We start from the raw sequence: 17751 nt of genomic DNA on the forward strand, positions 1-17751 counted from the left end.
TTCTTTAGTAATGCTGTTTAAACTTGTATTTGAAAACATTTATTGAGTGCCTACCGTATGCCAGGAATTGTGCTTGCCCAGATTTATGAAACTGTGCAGCCTGTCTGCTGCTGCTGCTGCTAAGTCGCTTCAGTCGTGTCCGACTCTGTGCGACCCCAGAGACGGCAGCCTACCAGGCTTCCCCGTCCCTGGGATTCTCCAAGCAAGAACACTGGAGTGGGTTGCCATACTGCTAAAAGCTCAGATGCTTTGGAATGTAGCACGTTTACTTAAATTCCTTGTTACTGTAACTCCATCTAACTATGCTCTATTTCTACCACTTTTTATTAAAGCTTTTCTTTAAAATGTTTATTAAAACATTATAACATTAATCATTTGTAAAGTCACATATGTTTTTAATTTCCTTTATTTCTTCATATTCCCTTCTTGAGAAGTATTTCAGTATTTACAGTTATGATCATAGTCCATATGATTTTGTGTTGTACTTTTTTCATGTAACTTTTCATAAATGGTTACTTTCAAAGCCTTCTTGTTTATCACTTAAATGGCTGTGTAATGAGCTACATCAAAATTGTATTACTTTATCCAGTTCAATTAAGATTAATTGAAGATTCTTATAAGATTCTCAGTAGTAAAGTTCATCAGCATTACCTCCCTGATGTTGATTCTCTGTAGAAGAAATGCCAGCGAAATGCCAAACTCTTTTCTCAGAAGGCCCATAGGAAAATCTTGTCTATATTATTGACAAGCTTTAGTGTACTTGTGTGGTAGGCAGCCCCTCTGGTCTTTTTTATTTCCTTGGAATATGCTTGGAGTCAAGGCCGTTACCACTGGGGAACAGATACATTCTGTAGTTCTTTGGATGTCTATACTGGTGTAGACAGGCTTATTGAGCTTGATTCTGTGGCTTTCAGATAGATGACATTTGGATATTTTTACATACTTAGATTTGTCTATAATCTTTTATTTTAGAATGGATTCCTTCTTCTTGGCGGAAATGTTTAAATATCTTTACCTGTTATTTGCGGATAAAGAAGACATTATTTTTGACATAGAAGATTACATTTTTACAACAGAAGCTCATCTGTTACCTCTTTGGCTCTCTACTACAAATCAAAGAGTCTCTAAGAAGAACACAGTAGGTTATGTTTTTGAATTAAATATCTCATTCTCTTTTTTACTCCTATCTGTTTGTTTTGTTTTTCTAAGTGAAAACTAATCCATGACTACCATTCAGTAAATATAGTGGTGGTTGAAGAAGTACCTTTGATGTTTTCTTGTATTGCATCCTATGTATACTTACATTCCACTTAATGTTTCCTTTGCACAAACTATAATATTCAGTAAAATAATTATTTGTACTTACATAACATTCTTTTCTCTTTTTAGACTTCAGAATATACAGAACTGGATGACAGTAATTTTGACTGGACTTGTCCAAACACTCAGATCCTCTTCCCTAATGATCCACTATATGCTCAGAGCATCCGTGAACCCTTGAAAAATGTGGTGGACAAGAGCTGTCCTAGAGGCATCATCAGAGTGTAAGATGTCTTATTTTATATTTATTAGTACCAAAATTAATTCTGAGTAAATGACAGAGAATGTGAGGAGTAGCCAGGAATACATTCATTTAGAACCAGAATATTGAGGAAGTATGTATGTTAATGGATTAAAATTAAAATTATTGGTGAATAGATAGCAAAGTTTATTCAGCAGTAATGTCTTTATTATATGGAAATTACTTTATATCTTTTGATTAATGAACCAAGTAATTTTGGCAGCATATAATAGTTTGTAACTTCCATAGCACATTTTTACATAGGATAGTTTCATCAAATATTTCCACATCTTGTTTATGTAGAAAATATTTTTCCTTTTATCTGTAGTTTCTGTATAAGAAAAATACAGTGCTTTGATTTGATTTTTTGATGAGATACTTATTCTTCGTTGCTGAATAAAAATTTTTACCTTAACTTCATTTTCTTCAAAATAGTTAACTAGAAAAGCTATTACTAGAAAATTAAAAGAAAATTTAAGTGAATGTTATTCAGTGATATACGCGTTGTTTTGCTTTTCATATATTGAGAGAAATGTCTGGGTTTTTTTTGATGGAGAAATAAATAGTAATAAATACCCAAGCCAAGCTGTTCTGTACCTTCAGATGGTTAGAATGCTGTTAATACTGCCTTACAGATAATATACAAGCTTTTGATAACTGTAAAATATATTTGAAAGCTATAACACTTATTAAAAACCTAAGTTGTATACTGTTTCTATTTATTCCATTTTTTACTAGTTTAAAACTAGCAATTCTGCAAATATCTAACATTATTTTTATTTTGTCTTATGTTTTTTCCAAATTCTGATTTGTAGTTTTTTAATCCTTGTCTATAATTACTTTTAGCAGAGAGGAGAGTTTGAGGAGTGGAGCTAAACCCCCACTGAGAGCCAGAGATTTCATGGCCACTAACCCTGAGCATTTAGAAATCTTGAAGAAGATGGGGGTGAGTTTGATTCACCTCAAAGATGGGAGAGTCCAGTTGGTTCAACATGCAATCCAAGTAAGACATTGCTGTACTAATTAGCTATGGTCTCTGTCCTGTTTGGTCTCATTAGCTTTAATAACATAATGACATTTGACTTTTTAAAAACCGTAAGTGTACGGTTTAAAGTAAGAGGGTCAGAATTTTAGTGCTTGGAAGTATCTTGGAAAGCCATCTAATTCAACCTGATTTATAGTATAAATCAGTTAAATCACAAATAGGTTGCTGGTTTGCCTGTGTTGATGAGGTCAAATACTGACTCAAATCTAAGTTTTCTGTTTCTCAGTCTCTTGTCTTTCCACTATTTAGGACATAGTCTTAAAAGCTAATCATTAGTTTTACTATTTATGTCTCTGTTTTACACTGTTTTAGTTTCCAAGGAGTATTAAATATTTCATTCATTAATCAAAATATGCATTTATTTATCTATGCCTAGGCAACATAACATGTGTCTTTGGGAAAATTTTATTGATTTTTGATTTAAAAGATTTCATAACCTGAGATCTTTAAATTATCCACCTTATTCCTACCTTAATTCTGAGAAAAGTACAATTTGAGAAATAATTTCAATGAAGTAGAATCATATTCAGATATCCCTTAATCTCTAATTCAATCTTCTCACCACCTCATCTTCCCCTCGGGTTTCTGTCTCATCTTTATTCTTGCCACACCCATGCTTCCCTAAAGAATCTTCTGTCTGCTTCCTTATGTTTCACTCGTCCCAGCTGAGGGAATGACATCTCTAATGACCCTGCTTTCACTTGGGTCACCAGTGACATAGTTGCCAGCTAGTGGCCCCTTCATCCTCATATGGTTGACCTTTCATTTAATTATTGACTGTTCTCTTTTTAGAACATACCCCTTTCTTGTCTTCCAGGGCATCCCAACATCTTTCCAAATACTCCGCTCAGTATTTTGTAGATTCCTTTGCAACTCTTCTTTCTTGGCACAGCCACTCAGTATAGGCACTGTCAAAGAATCTGGACCATATATTTTTCTTTCTGTACTCTTCTTCAATAGTATCATCTATTTCTACAAGCTCCACCATCATCTTTGTATGTGTGATTTCTTAGATATATGTGTATGCATGCATGCTCAGTCGTGTTCAACTCTTTGCCACCCCATGAACTATAGCCCACCAGGCTCCTCTGTCCATGGGATTTCTCAGGCAAGAATACTGGAGTGGGTTGCTACTTCTTTCTCCAGTGGATCATCTGTATGTAATCCTGATTGTGAACTTTACTTCTTAAACCCAGCTTTAATCTACCTGTCATCCATTTTTGCATCTCAGATCTCAGTCTGTCCAAACCTGAATTAATTCTCTCTCCCTGCTTCCACCACAGTCTATCTCTCTCTTCCTTTTTGTTCTCCATCTTAGACAGCCCTGCCATTATTCTCTAAGTCACCAAAACTAGAAATCTCAGGATAGGCTTGAATTTCTGTCTGCCAGCTCTTCTCTGTTCTCCTCTATCTTCTATCTCCTATCAAGTTCCATTTACTTTTTCTGTAAAGTGTTAGGAGTTCATCTTTTTCCTACTATAGTCAGGCACTCTTCAACTTTTCCTCTATTAAGATGCAATTTGAGTCATTCCAAACATTTTCCAGATACACACAGGCAAAATCAGTCATTCATTCCCTTCTCTATGTTCCTAGTCTACTTTCCCTCTTGAGAAATTTTATTGTAGCTATTTTTACATCTCTTATCTAGATACAAACTTCTTAAAGTAAAAGACTATGTCCCTAGTGCCTAGTCAAGTTCTAGGATATAATAGGTGACTGATACTTATTCCTTGAATATAATCTGGTTGTTGGTTCATAATTTCAAAGAAGGGGAGTATAGGTCAGGTATGAGGTTTATTTCTTAAAAGGATAACCAGAGGAGAAAACAAGCAAAGTGAGCATTTGAGCCTTTGGTCAGAAGTCCAGTTCTCAATTTGTATCAAAAGTGGTTTATAAAACAGTGAAAGAGACATTAATAAAAATTTCAGGTGTTACATTCAGAAAATATTTCCAGAAGCAATATTTTTTAGAAGAAATAAGGCCGTAAATATTTGGTAGAGACCAAAACTGAAAGGAGTAAATTTGCAGAAGTATTTAAGAAATAAAAAAGTTGAGTTTCTAGAAAGGATAAAATTAATCTTGTTTCTTTCCTAGGCTGCTAGTTCGATTGACGCAGAAGATGGGTTGAGGTTTATGCAGGAGATGATTGAATTGTCAAGTCAGCAACAAAAAGAACAGCAGCTCCCTCCACGAGCTGTACAAATTGTTTCCCACCCATTTTTTGGCCGGGTAGTGTTAACTGCTGGCCCAGCACAGTTTGGGCCAGACCTGTCGAAACATAAAGAGGTGTGTGCACTTAGAATATTGTTGAGGTTGAACTTGGATAGTATTTCAGTGTTGTTAATTTCTTAATCTCTTTTCTAATTTAGTATTTTTAACTTACTTAAAACACCTAAATATTTAATCTTCTAGATTAAAGGAGATTAAAGCATATCTTGAAAATATTGAGTCATAATTTATGTTTGCAATATGGTTATAGAATTTTACTTAAAATGTTGTTCACATACTCTTAATTCAAAGCTTTTAGCTTATCTAAAAATGGTTTTCAAGCTTTTAAACTACTGGAACCTTTCTTTGAACAAAAAATCTAACTCAGAGGCTTAATGTAAAGAACAGCTAAAGCGAAAGTGCTCTGGACAAGTGGCTGTGAGGAGCATCAGATGCTGAGGTTCCACTAAGCAAACTTGGAAGACCACTAAGCTAGTTTATCCTATAGGTTTAGTTTAATATAGGAAACAAAGCTCACAGTTCAACTATCTGACTGACTGGTAGCAAAGCTAGCTAGCTACTAGACCAGAACTCAGATATCCTGATCATCTAAAACCAATGGTCTTTGAACTCTATTACCGCTAATTTAAACTTTTTCTAGTATATACTTTAAAGCTATGAGGTTTATAGTAGATTGACTTGTTCAACAACTCTTATTCTAGGCACTATTTTAGATTTTTGCTGTATGTCATGTTTATAAAAACCAGTGAAGGTTTATGCCCTCATGAAGTTTACATTCTAAGAGCAAGAAGGGTCTTAAAACATGTTTACACTCACATCTTTAAAATCAGTTCTCTGGTGGATTTAATTTTTCTAGGAAGAAGAATTGCTTGCAGATTTATGTACACTAAATCCATTTTTTTTCCCCTTTCAAAAATTTTTCTGGTTACCAGTGATGGTTTAAAAATGGTTCCCAGCTGTTGAAGTATGGGTTTGGGTATGTAGTGAGTCTGCCAGCAGGCTCTAACTTTACCACTTTCTAACATCGTGACCTTGAGCAAATTATGAAAGCTGAATCTCAGTTCCCCATATGTAAAATGTATATGTTATCTGTATTTAACTCAGAGTCATTATAAAGATCAGGTTTAGTGATTTATGTAAAAATGCTTTTATAAACTGCAAAGTACAGTAGAAATATTGGTTGGGGACTATGATATGCAAAATGTTGAAAGCAAAAATTTATGCTAAATGTGTATTGGATGTGTTATTGTTAGAAAAGAAATGAGATCTCCTTAAAGCTCTAGATTTTGAATTTTAATGACATGGTAGTGATTTGAGAAGATAAAAGTTATTCAAGTAACTTTTTATTTCTGACAGACAAGAGGATTTGTTGCAAGCAGTAAACCATACAACGGTTGTTCAGAACTTACTAACCCTGAAGCAGTGATGGGAAAAATTGCTTTGATACAAAGAGGGCAGTGCATGTTTGCAGAAAAGGCACGCAACATACAGAATGCTGGAGCCATTGGTGGCATTGTTATTGGTAAGTAATCCTCCATGTCATTGCATTAAAAACCAAAACATCATCTTTAGGGTTTTTCTTTCATTTTCCAAAATTTTATCAGAGTTTTTCATATTGTTTTTACTTCACTAGCCAGCATATTGGATAGGTAATCCAATGACTCTCTTAATAATTTGTATATGTCTCATTTAGGTGTTTGAACACCTAAATCTGAGTTTCTATATATTAATGCCAATAAATGTAGTTGAGTCAGATGTGAAGGTGCAGCAGGAGTGATGGTAAAAACACCTGATACCATGGATCAGAAATGGTGCCCATGAGATCCAAAACCCCTAGGGGCAAGAATTACACCTGCCACCTTAAGTCACTTAAAATAAGTCACTGAAAATATCCATTCCTCCACACAGATGCAAGCTTTGGAATCAGATACATGGGGGTGCAGTTCCTGGCTCTCCCACAAAATCATGCTGTAACCTTTAGATTGTCTACCTGTTTAATCAGTAGAATTTTTTTAGCTCCAGTGAAAATGGTAATAAACATCTTTTAGGTGGTTGTGAGGTTTGAAGATAATGGAAATAAAATTTCCTAAAATTACTGATATGGGTAAAAATAAAATAGTAGGATTTATTTCATTGAAAAAATATTTATTATTCTTTTTGCTTATCCTATATGGGCACTACAGTGTTGATTTAATGAATGCATGAATTTCATAGTTAAATATTAACATTAGGAAAAGTTCTGCTTAATAAATTAGTGGTTAGCAGAGAAGGCAATGGCACCCCACTCCAGCACTCTTGCCTGGAAAATCCCATGGACGGAGGAGCCTGGTGGGCTGCAGTCCATGGGGTCGCTAAGAGTCGGACACGACTGAGCGACTTCACTTTCACTTTTCACTTTCATGCATTGGAGAAGGAAATGGCAACCCACTCCAGTGTTCTTGCCTGGAGAATCCCAGGGACGGGGGAGCCTGGTGGGCTGCAGTCCTGGGTGTAAGAGTCGGACAGAGACTTCACTTTCACTTTTCACTTTCATGCACGAAATGGCAACCCACTCCAGTGTTCTTGCCTGGAGAATCCCAGGACGGGGGAGCCTGGTGGGCTGCAGCAGCAGCAGACAGCACTTAGCAGCAGCAGCAGCAGCAGCGAACTATAGCCTGCAAGCCAAGTTTGGCTCACTGCTTTTTTTTAAGTTTTATTAGAACACAGCTCATCAGTTTGTTTACCTATCTTCTGTAACTGCTTTTAAGAACAGTGCTGGAGTTGACTGGTGGTAACAGTAACAAAGCATAAAATATTCTCTCTCTGAGCAGTTACAGAGAGAGTTTGCTGATGGATGACTTAAATCACCTCTTAATCCTTGGTTATTTTCCACTCTGAGATTACTTTTATTAAAGAATTTAATACTTGCCACTACTAATATTTTAGACATCTTACTGAGTTTTAAAAAATATGAAAAAATAAAGTTGGGAATGTATGTGGAGTATTTTAGATTTTCCCTATTTTTTGGTAAAGTCTAATTTTCATGGTATTCTGTACTCTGCAAAATTTGTCAAATCAAATGCTTTCATTAGTAGCTATTAGTTATAGAATGCTATCTTGAGATCTGTAAGTAAATAATTAAAAGAAGTGGTCCTTAATTTTTAAAAAATTAACATCTAAGTGGAAACTTTCTTATGTTGTAACTCCTTTCCCTGAAGTTTTTTTTTTGTTTTTGGTGAAGCATTTTGTTTAGTTTCTAATGGTTTTCAGTTCATTTCAGTCGCTCAATTATGTCTGACTCTTTTGCAACCCCATGGAGTGCAGCATGCCAGGCCTCCCTGTCCATCACCAACTCCCAGAGTTTACCCAAACTCATGTCCATAGAGTCGGTGATGCCATCCAACCATCTCATCCTTTTCATCCCCTTCTCCTCCTGCCTTCAATCTTTCCCAGCATCAGGGTCTTTTCAAATGAGTCAGCTCTTCGCATCAGGTGGCCAAAATATTGGAGTTTCAGCTTCAACATCAGTCATTCCAATGAACACCCAGGACTGATTTCCTATAGGATGGACTGGTTGGATCTCCTTGCAGTCCAAGGGACTCTCAAGAGTCTTCTCCAACACCACAGTTCAAAAGCATCAATTCTTCTGCACTCAGCTTTCTTCACAGTCCAACTCTCACATCCATACATGACCACTGGAAAAACCATAGCCTTGACTAGAAGGACTTTTGTTGGCAAAGTAACGTCTCTGCTTTTCAATATGCTGTCTAGGTGGGTCATAACTTTCCTTCCAAGGAGTAAGCGTCTTTTAATTTCATGGCTGCAGTCACCGTCTGCAGTGATTTTGGAGCCCCCAAAAATAAAGTCTGACACTGTTTCCACTCTTTCCCCATCTGTCGTGAAGTAATGGGACCAGATGCCATGATCTTCATTTTCTGACTGTTGAGCTTTAAGCCAACTTTTTCACTCTCCTCTTTCACCTTCATCAAGAGGCTTTTTAGTTCCTCTTCACTTTCTGCCATAAGGGTGGTGTCATCTGCATATCTGAGGTTATTGACATTTGTCCCGGCAATCTTGATTCCAGCTTGTGCTTCCTCCAGCCCAGCGTTTCTCATGATGTACTCTGCGTATAAATTAAATAAGCAGGGTGACAATATACCGCCTTGACGTACTCCTTTTCCTATTTGGAACCAGTCTGTTGTTCCATGTCCAGTTCTAACTGTTGCTTCCTGACCTGCATATAGGTTTCTCAAGAGGCAGATCCGGTGGTCTGGTATTCCCATCTCTTTCAGAATTTTCCGCAGTTTATTGTGATCCACACAGTCAAAGGCTTTGGCACGGTCAATAAAGCAGAAATAGATGTTTTTCTGGAACTTTCTTGCTTTTTCGATGACCCAGCGGATGTTGGCAATTTGATGTCTGGTTCCTCTGCCTTTTCTAAAACCAGCTTGAACTTCTGAACGTTCACCGTTCCCATATTGCTGAAGCCTGGCTTGGAGAATTTTGAGCATTACTTTACTAGCGTGTGAGATGAGTGCAATTGTGCGGTAGTTTGAGCATTCTTTGGCATTGCCTTTCTTTGGTGTTGGGATGAAAACGGACCTTTTCCAGTCCTGTGGCCACTGCTGAGTTTTCCAAAGTTGCTGACATATTGAGTGCAGCACTTTCACAGCATCATCTTTTAGGATTTGAAATAGCTCCACTGGAATTCCATCACCTCCACTAGCTTTGTTCATAGTGATAGTTCCTAAGGCCCAATTGACTTCACATTCCAGGATGTCTGGCTCTAGGTGAGTGATCACACCATCGTGATTATCTGGGTCATGAGTGGTTTTAATTGTATATAAATGAGCAAATTAGGACTTGGTTGTTTTTTATCCCAAATACCAGAAGTATAGATTAAAATCAGCTGTCTACAAGACACAGTTTATTTAGTGTAAAGGAGGTTTGTTTACTATATGGAAATGGATTATTTTCGTTGAACCCGAGAGTAAGAAATACAACTGAGTGCTCTAAGGAATTAGAAGTGGAAACCAAAAATCATCAGGAACCATGACGGCTAGCATTTTTCTTGTCTCTATCTATGGGTCCTCCTGGACTCTTCTCTGCAGCTCTTTGGTATTCTGCTTCATTCTCACCAGCAGTTTCTCACCAGCCTGCTCTCTTTTTACCTAGCAGTTCCAAAATGGTCTTTTCCAAAATTGCAACCTAAGCCATCAGTCTGTGTCACTTAACTGGACTTCTACCCACTGCTAACCGAAAGTCTTTCTATTTTTGAAAGTGTGCCACTTCCAAATCTCCTGGAGACACTGGGGGTCAGGTAGCCATCCTTTGTCTGGTCAGTTACTATTGAAGGGTGTGATTCTGCATGGTATTCTCCACTTAGCAGGGCTTGTCCATGCAAGCTCTCTGAGAGGTGACAGACAGGTTCTCCAGGGAGACTGGCATGTGAGATTAGGACTAGACATAAGTGACATCTCCAGTAGAGTAGTAATTAGCAGCCATACTGTTATTTTTTAACTAGTGTAAAGTCAGAATAGTGTTTCAGTCTAGTCATAAGTATTCCTTGTGAAGAGTGTTTTAAAAATACATAATATAATGCCATTAGAGGAAATCATAAATAACAATAAAATTTTCATTATTCTGTCACTGTAATTCAGGTCTCTGAATTTTTCCCTTTTTAGGCTTTTTCATAAGCATCTGAAATTTTTATAGTCACAATCATAGAACTTTGTACTTTCCCTTTTTTATGTAATAATAACATTTAGTTTTTCTGTGTGTTCCCTCAGGTAGTTCATTATAATTTACTTACAGTTTACAGTTGTTGACAAGTATAAAGCACTCCAGTAAACTTTTTCAGGCATAGATCATTTTGCTTCTTTTGAATTATTTCCTCGGTGTACATTTCTAGGAGTAGAATTATGGACCCCACAAGTGTGAATGTTTTTGTGGTTCTTAATGCAGCAAATTAATGTCGACAGGGGGAAAATAGTAAAGGTTGGCAGCTGGGCCTTTCTAATGGATGAACGCTTGCTGTTTGCTTTTATTTGTCCTCTGGCTAGATGACAATGAGGGGAGCAGCAGCGATACTGCCCCTCTGTTCCAGATGGCGGGCGACGGGAAGGACACAGATGACATCACGATCCCCATGCTGTTTCTGTTCAGCAAAGAAGGAGGTATCATACTGGATGCCATCCGGGAGTATGAGGAGGTAGAAGTGCTCCTTTCTGACAAAGCAAAAGATCGAGGTAAGGGTAAAAAATGCTTTGTTTTCTGCTTTGCCTTAATTTTTCTCACTTGACAAAAATGAGTTACAAAATGATTATTTATGGTTCACTGGTAAAAGAAGTAAAAATTTGTAGAAGGTGATTTCAAAATACGTTTTTCTTTTGGAAAGATAAGTAATGAAATGTTTATTTTGCTTTGTGTGCTGATTTAGAATGTCATTAGAATTATATTTTTATACGTAATTTATAATTTTTGCTATTATTCTGCCAGTGATAAAAATACAAGAGATTACATTAAGAGTCATTTTTAACATCCACGGAGGCTCACCATTCAATTTCACAGATACTATATCCTCTGGGTTTTTTTTAGAATAAGAAGTAAAAAGAGATTAATTATATAGAACGGTGTTATATATGATATAATAGTAATTGGGTTTCACCAAGCCACCTGTAATCAAATAACCAGTGTCTTGGTGAAGGCGTAGAAATCTAGCAGCTTCTCTTCATTGAGATCTAATTTCATCACACAGATACTTGAAAGTTACAAGAGTTACACATGCCTGGCTAGTGCCTGAAGAACAAGATAGCATGCCTTAATTCATGAGAGTGTATATATATCCCTCTCTGGGCCAAAATTTTTGTTCGTAAATTGAAAGCTCTTTGAAACCCAAATTATTGTATAAATGCAAGGTCTCACTAGTATTGTTTTACAATTTCACGTCTAGGGATAGCGGGCAAATGAGGGAAAGTGAACCATCAGACGTAGTCCGTAATCCTGCTTTTAATGGCCATTTTCTTAGCCACTGGAGGCCCCTATAGAGAGAGCACTAGTCCTCCTACCTCGCTTGCAACAGATAAAGCTGTGTGATTTGTACACGGTTGTTGATGTTTGGGATATTTGTTTGGCAGATATGTAGGAAACTTACTCAATTCAGTATAACTGCCAAGTGGAACAATTAAAAAAGAAAAAGTTTAGCAATAATCTAGTGCTGGCCAAGTCAGTGTTTGGGTTGTCTTCTTGTATTGCTTTATTCTTCTTTGAGGTTCATTCAGTTGTTAACTATTTAAGCAGTATGGAGTGAGTAGGGTATATGTACTTAAGGATGTGTAAATAGAACAGAATAGAAAGGATTCCTAATCTTCTTAAATCCTCCTATGTGCCTGTTTTTTTTTTTTTTTTTCTTCCTGAGCCCTTTTTTCAGTTAGATCTTTATATGCACTTTGGCACATCAAACACAGGCAAATTATTATTCCATGTAACTCTTTAATGCCTTTGCTTTTTTCCCCCCTATTTTGTGCTACCATTGGAATTTCAGCAGCAATATTAAAAGGTAAAATGATTCCAAACTACATTATTAATAGTAGTAAGTATCTTTAATAAGCCTTAATTATATATATGTGCATGCATGTGTATATACATGTATATACACACATGCGTGTGCATGTATATATTGTTTCAGTGGCTACCATGATAATACATCATTTAAAGTACTTAGATTATTTTCATGCCTAGTCAGCTGTCCCATAATGATGATTCTTTACTGATCCTGTCATAACAAGTTCTATTAATTAAATAATAGGTGAATTCACTAGTCCATATCCATGCAAGAGTTACTCTAATGAAGACATTGTTGTATAGCATGTGTTACTTTTGATCACTTTTTATTGGAATGCAGTATAAACTATTTAAAGTATCGACTTGTTTTTAAAACCCATATATCTGTAGGAAATGTGTGAGGGTTAGGACTATGAGATTGTGGTAAAGCATGTGCTTTCTATACCACAGAAAGGATATGAAAAGAGATCAGTTATGCTATTTAAAAAAAAGTCTGAACAGCATAACAGTATTCCCTTAAGGACCTTGCAGTAAAAGGGCTTTATTTAAATTATATATTTTTTAAAGTTTTGATAGTCTGTCCATTTTTTGACTGCGATTCTGTTATAGTGTGATATTTTGACAAAAAGCTTTGAAAAATTCCCCTTTTTGTATAACTTTTTGAAGAACTGTAGGGCATTATTAACTGTCAGCTGTGAGTTATAGTATAATTGTTAATATTTATCAGTGTAACAAAAGTCAGTGATAATAGTTTTATTAAATCAACTGCTTTATTTACTTAGGAAAATATTCTAAGTTGACATCTGTAGTGGGTGCCATTAATCTGTGCTGTTGCTGCATGCATCAGTGTTTCTCTTCTGCTTCAGCATCAGCTGGTGTAGTAGTTAGAAGTGCAGATTCCTGAGGTCTACTCCAGAATATTGAATCAGACTCTGAAAGCAGGGGATCAGAATCTGAAATTTTAAACAAGCATTCCAGTTAATTGCACTCAGCTATACTTTGAGAAACACTGAACAAAGCCATGAAGGCACCCTCCTTAAAAAAAAAAAAAAATCTCCCAGCTCTGTATCTGGCCTTATTGTGCCACCAAGGGTACTCAGACATGACTGAAGCAACTTAGCACACCACACACACAAGGATACTAGGTAGGATTCTTTAAGTACACCAAATAATAGCAGCCATAAAATCTGAACGATTTAAAATGTCCTCCAGATTGTTTTCTCTAAAGATCTCATTCCACAGATACATATTTCCCTTAAAAAGTCAGTTTTGATGGAGCCAGTCTTCCCACGTATCAATACAGAAAATAGACTCCAGAACAAGCCCCCACTCCCACCTTCTAATTCTGATAAATCCCAGCCATTGATAAGAGAAATATCTTCAACAGTCCTATATCCTAGCAAAAATGTCCAGATAATTATTATACATTCTTCTTCAGAATAAAGCATTAGTAATTTATTAAGTAGAAATGCTGCTTTCTCAGGTTAAACCAGTCACACTTCTAAAAGTTAAGTTATCCGCAGAAGTGTTAATATTGTGTCTGTCATGTGTCCGGTTCCAGAATTTCTAGAATTTGTAAAGGTGCTGAATAATAATTCCCACCCTGTGCCCGCAAACAAAAGACACTGTTACCTTGAGATCTGAATTGAAACAATTTACAATTAAGATTCAGTTGACTTTTCTCAGTAGTATTTCTCAAGATGGGGAAAAAAAAATCAGCATTTAAAAGTTTGAATACATCGTCATTTTGTAGTTTATAGTGTCGGCTTCCAGTGCCTTAAGAGCTGCATGGACGCAGAGATTCAGAACTACTTTTGCATTTGCGTCTGTCTGGTGAAGAGGCAGGCAGAACAGGGGAAACAAAAGAAAGGGCCAGTGGTTTGAACGGCCTTAGGTTTACCTGTGGCAGGTTCCTTTTCCTACGATTATCCTTCACTGAATGTGATGGGATGAATCTGTCCTTCAGTTGATCTGTAGAACTTAGATTTCTATTGGAAAGGATTTGGTTCTGAGGAGGTGAATCTAGTATGTAAACAGATGGCGTCTTTGCTTGGAAAGGGGCAGCTGAAATGTTAGTAGAGTTAACACTGAAGGACTCCAGCCTCTCTTCCTCAGTCACCACATGTTTTCTCTTGCATCTTTGCATTTGCACGTCTTCCCTCGTTCCACAAGTGCCTTGTCTATCCTGCTTCCACTCCCATAGCCTTTTCCTCTTTAAAAACATTTCGTCATTCTAATACCAAGTTTAGTGCTATCTTCTCTATGAATTTTTTCTCTTATTCTCATAGATAAAATGTATGGACATCTTCTTTAACAGTTTGTGTTCATTTAGTTTGGCGGTGCTGGGTCTCTGTTGCTGTGCGCAGGCATTCTCTAGTTACGACAAACAGGGTCTACTCTCCATTTGTGGTGCCACGGGCTTCTCTTTGTCGTGGCTTCTCTTGTTACAGAGCGCAGGGGTTGGAGTGTAGACTTAGTGGTTGTGGCACACAGGCTTAGTTGCTAGATCTTCCTAGACCAGGGATTGAACCTGTGTCCCCTGCATTGGCAAGTAGATTCTTAATCACTGGACCACCAGGGAAAGTCCCAACATCTTAATATAGTTGTACTTTTGACATTTGTATTACATTGTACTTCTTTACCTGTGTCTCAGCTCTGTATTTCTTTTTGTCAGTAAATGCTGGTTGCATGAATGAATGGTTGTAGAACAACCAGTCTTGAAGTCTTTGCCAAGTTTCTTTGTCCTTTCATTATTAAAACTTTTTTCTTTTCTTTCTCTCTCTCTTTTTGTATCATGAGATTTTCTTCATTCATTTTTACTTCCACATGTCTGACTCACCATCCCTGAATTTAATGATGTAGTCATTACACAGGCCCCTTAGAATGAAGGTTTGTAGTGGTGTGGTAGATTCTTTCTTTTTGTACTTCTCCAGCTGTCATTTTTATTTAGCTGATTGTTGCCACTTTGCTATGTATCACATATTCTCATATATTTGATCTGTTTTTGGGTGACTTGCTCTGCTTTTACACTAATCTATTTGCTTATTCCAGTGCGAATAATAAAATAGTTTGTTATTTTGAATACATTTTAATCTCTCTTCAGGCAGCTCCCATCTCACTAATTCTTTTCAGAATTTATTGACCTCTCTGTGATGTACATTCTTCCATAGGAATTTAAAAATAATCCTATCCAGTCCAAAAAGTAAAGTAGAATTGGGATTCATTTTGGAATTGTATAACTGCATGTGTTACATCTAAACAGGAAGGTTTTGTTAAATATTGACTTTCCATCCAGGTACATACAGGTACTTACCTGTAAATTGAATCAGATCTTATTTTTTCATTGAGATTTTATAATATTAAACAATAAGATTTCATAATAAATTTAATTCTATGTCTTGTGGATTCTGTTTTTAATTATAAAAGGTTAACTTAGTTTATTTCTAACCAGTTATTGCTACTACAGAGGGGTTATTTGTATTGTTTCATTCCTTTTTTATGGCTGAGTAATATTCTATTGTATATATGTACCATATCTTCTTATCCGTTCCTCTGTCAGTGGACATCTAGGTTGCTTCCGTGTCCTGGCTGTTGTGAACAGTGCTGCAGTGAGCATTGGGGTGCGTGTATCTTTTTGAATTATGGTTTATCACAGCGTATTGAATATAGTTCCCTGTGTTATACAGTAGGACCTTGTTGTTTATCCATCCTGTGTATACTGATTTGCGTTTGTTAAGCCACTGAGGCAGTAAGTGAGGTATACTGTCCTGGAGCCTGCATGGGTAGAGGCTGGCAGTGGAGAAAGGGGCTCCCTTTGTGTGCCTCTTAACAATGGTGCTTGACTTCTACGGTGGCCCAGGTGCTTCTGCAAACACCCCCAGTTGCGGCCATACCGCACTCCAGCCCCCTTCAGGCCTTGTGCACAAGCCAACAGCAGTGCCCTTCCTGTGGACTGCGCACTCAACGCTGAGTTTCAGGCCCTGCCCGTACCTACGGACACGTGTCTGAGGCCGGGGCGCGCAGGGCAGCAGTACTCCAGTCTGTGCAGGCGTCTCTTCTGCCTGCCGCAGATGGGGGTTGTGCTCGCCTCTGAGCCTCTGAACCCCCCTTTCTGTCCCCGCTGATCTGAGAGGGCTCCCCAGGATGCGGGAGCTTCTCCTCTCTTTAGTTCCCTCCCAGGGGCACACGTCCTGCCCCTCCATCCTCTCTTTTCTTCGTCCTACCTGATAGAGACTTTTCTTGTCCTTTCAGGTTTGAGATCTCCTGCTTGTGTCCAGTAGGTGTTCTGTGAGATGTGTTCTGTTCATAGATGTATTTTTCCTGTTATTTGTGGGAGGAGGAGAGCTCCCCATCCTACTCCACATCTCGATTGGAGCCTACCCCATCCTGTTTCCTTATCCTTAGCTAGGTTTCCAAAATAATATTATGTAACATGTAACCCTAGAGTGATTCTTTGTCAAAAGCACAGTCTTTATTACTATATAAAATAGCCCCACACCTTTTCATATTCTAAACTAGATTAATGCAGTCTAGAAATGAAGGTTCTTTTTGTTTTTGCTTGAACTTAGGGTAGCCTAGCATAAATGAGCTCCAAGCTGCCAGACTGCTTTCTGTTCTTTAGTTTCCCTAAATGTCAAATTAAAATGTACCTTTTCCACAGCTGAGAGAACGTGTGGGAACTCCTCCCCCTTGCCCACCTTCCCCCTGACACACCCCCAGCACAAACTATCTAAAGCTTCCCATGTCAGGTAATCCTGCCTGGTCAGGGTGTATGCATACGTATCCTTCTGTCCCTCCCTGTGTGCCTTTATTTCCTTCCATTTTTCTGGTTTTATAATAAGTTCATCTTCTCTTTCTTCTTTGACTAATTCTGCTTATCTTTGAAATCTCAGTTCAAGTGTCACATTCTGAAAGTGAAACTGAAGCCGCTCAGTCATGTCCTACTCTCTGCAATCCCATGGACTGTAGCCTACCAGGTTTCTCCATCCATGGGATTTTCTAGGCAAGAGTACTGGAGTGGGTTGCTATTTCCTTCTCCAGGGGATCTTCCCAACCCAGGGATCGAACCCAGGTCTCTTGCATTGCAGGCAGACACTTTACCCTCTGAGCCATCAGGGAAGCACATTCTGAAAGAAGTCCTCAAATCTCATTATTCTTTCCAATACCATAGCTTGCATCACAGAGTTTTCTGTTTATTTGTGTTGATTTGTAAACGTTTTCCTCAGCTGGACTATAAGATTCAGAAGGGCAAGTTAGGTGTTTGTTTTCATCTAGTTTTATCCCTAGCACCTTGCACGGTGCCTGCCACACAGAAGACGCTCATGAGATCTTTACCAGCTGACTGCAGAGTCTGAGAATTGTGCAGCCTGTGATT

General features: G+C 37.6%; 1 protein-coding gene across 4 annotated transcripts in view; it reads left to right on the forward strand.

The window, feature by feature from the left end:
• EDEM3 (ER degradation enhancing alpha-mannosidase like protein 3) overlaps positions 1–17751 on the forward strand; it is a 72857-nt gene that overhangs the window by 50401 nt on the left and 4705 nt on the right. Inside the window, exons 14-19 of one of the 4 annotated variants that reach the window (XM_070384808.1) lie at positions 973–1138; positions 1390–1544; positions 2408–2507; positions 4701–4892; positions 6192–6357; positions 10877–11062. In XM_070384808.1, coding sequence (XP_070240909.1) covers positions 973–1138; positions 1390–1544; positions 2408–2507; positions 4701–4892; positions 6192–6357; positions 10877–11062 — 965 coding nt within the window. Of the gene's footprint in view, positions 1–972; positions 1139–1389; positions 1545–2407; positions 2565–4700; positions 4893–6191; positions 6358–10876; positions 11063–17751 lie in introns of all 4 variants that reach the window. The other 3 variants (XM_070384807.1, XM_070384810.1, XM_005893097.2) reach the window with 3 other exon arrangements.

Source organism: Bos mutus, chromosome 16, assembly GCF_027580195.1.
Source record: "Bos mutus isolate GX-2022 chromosome 16, NWIPB_WYAK_1.1, whole genome shotgun sequence".
In the NCBI taxonomy this organism is placed as follows: Eukaryota; Metazoa; Chordata; class Mammalia; order Artiodactyla; family Bovidae; genus Bos; species Bos mutus.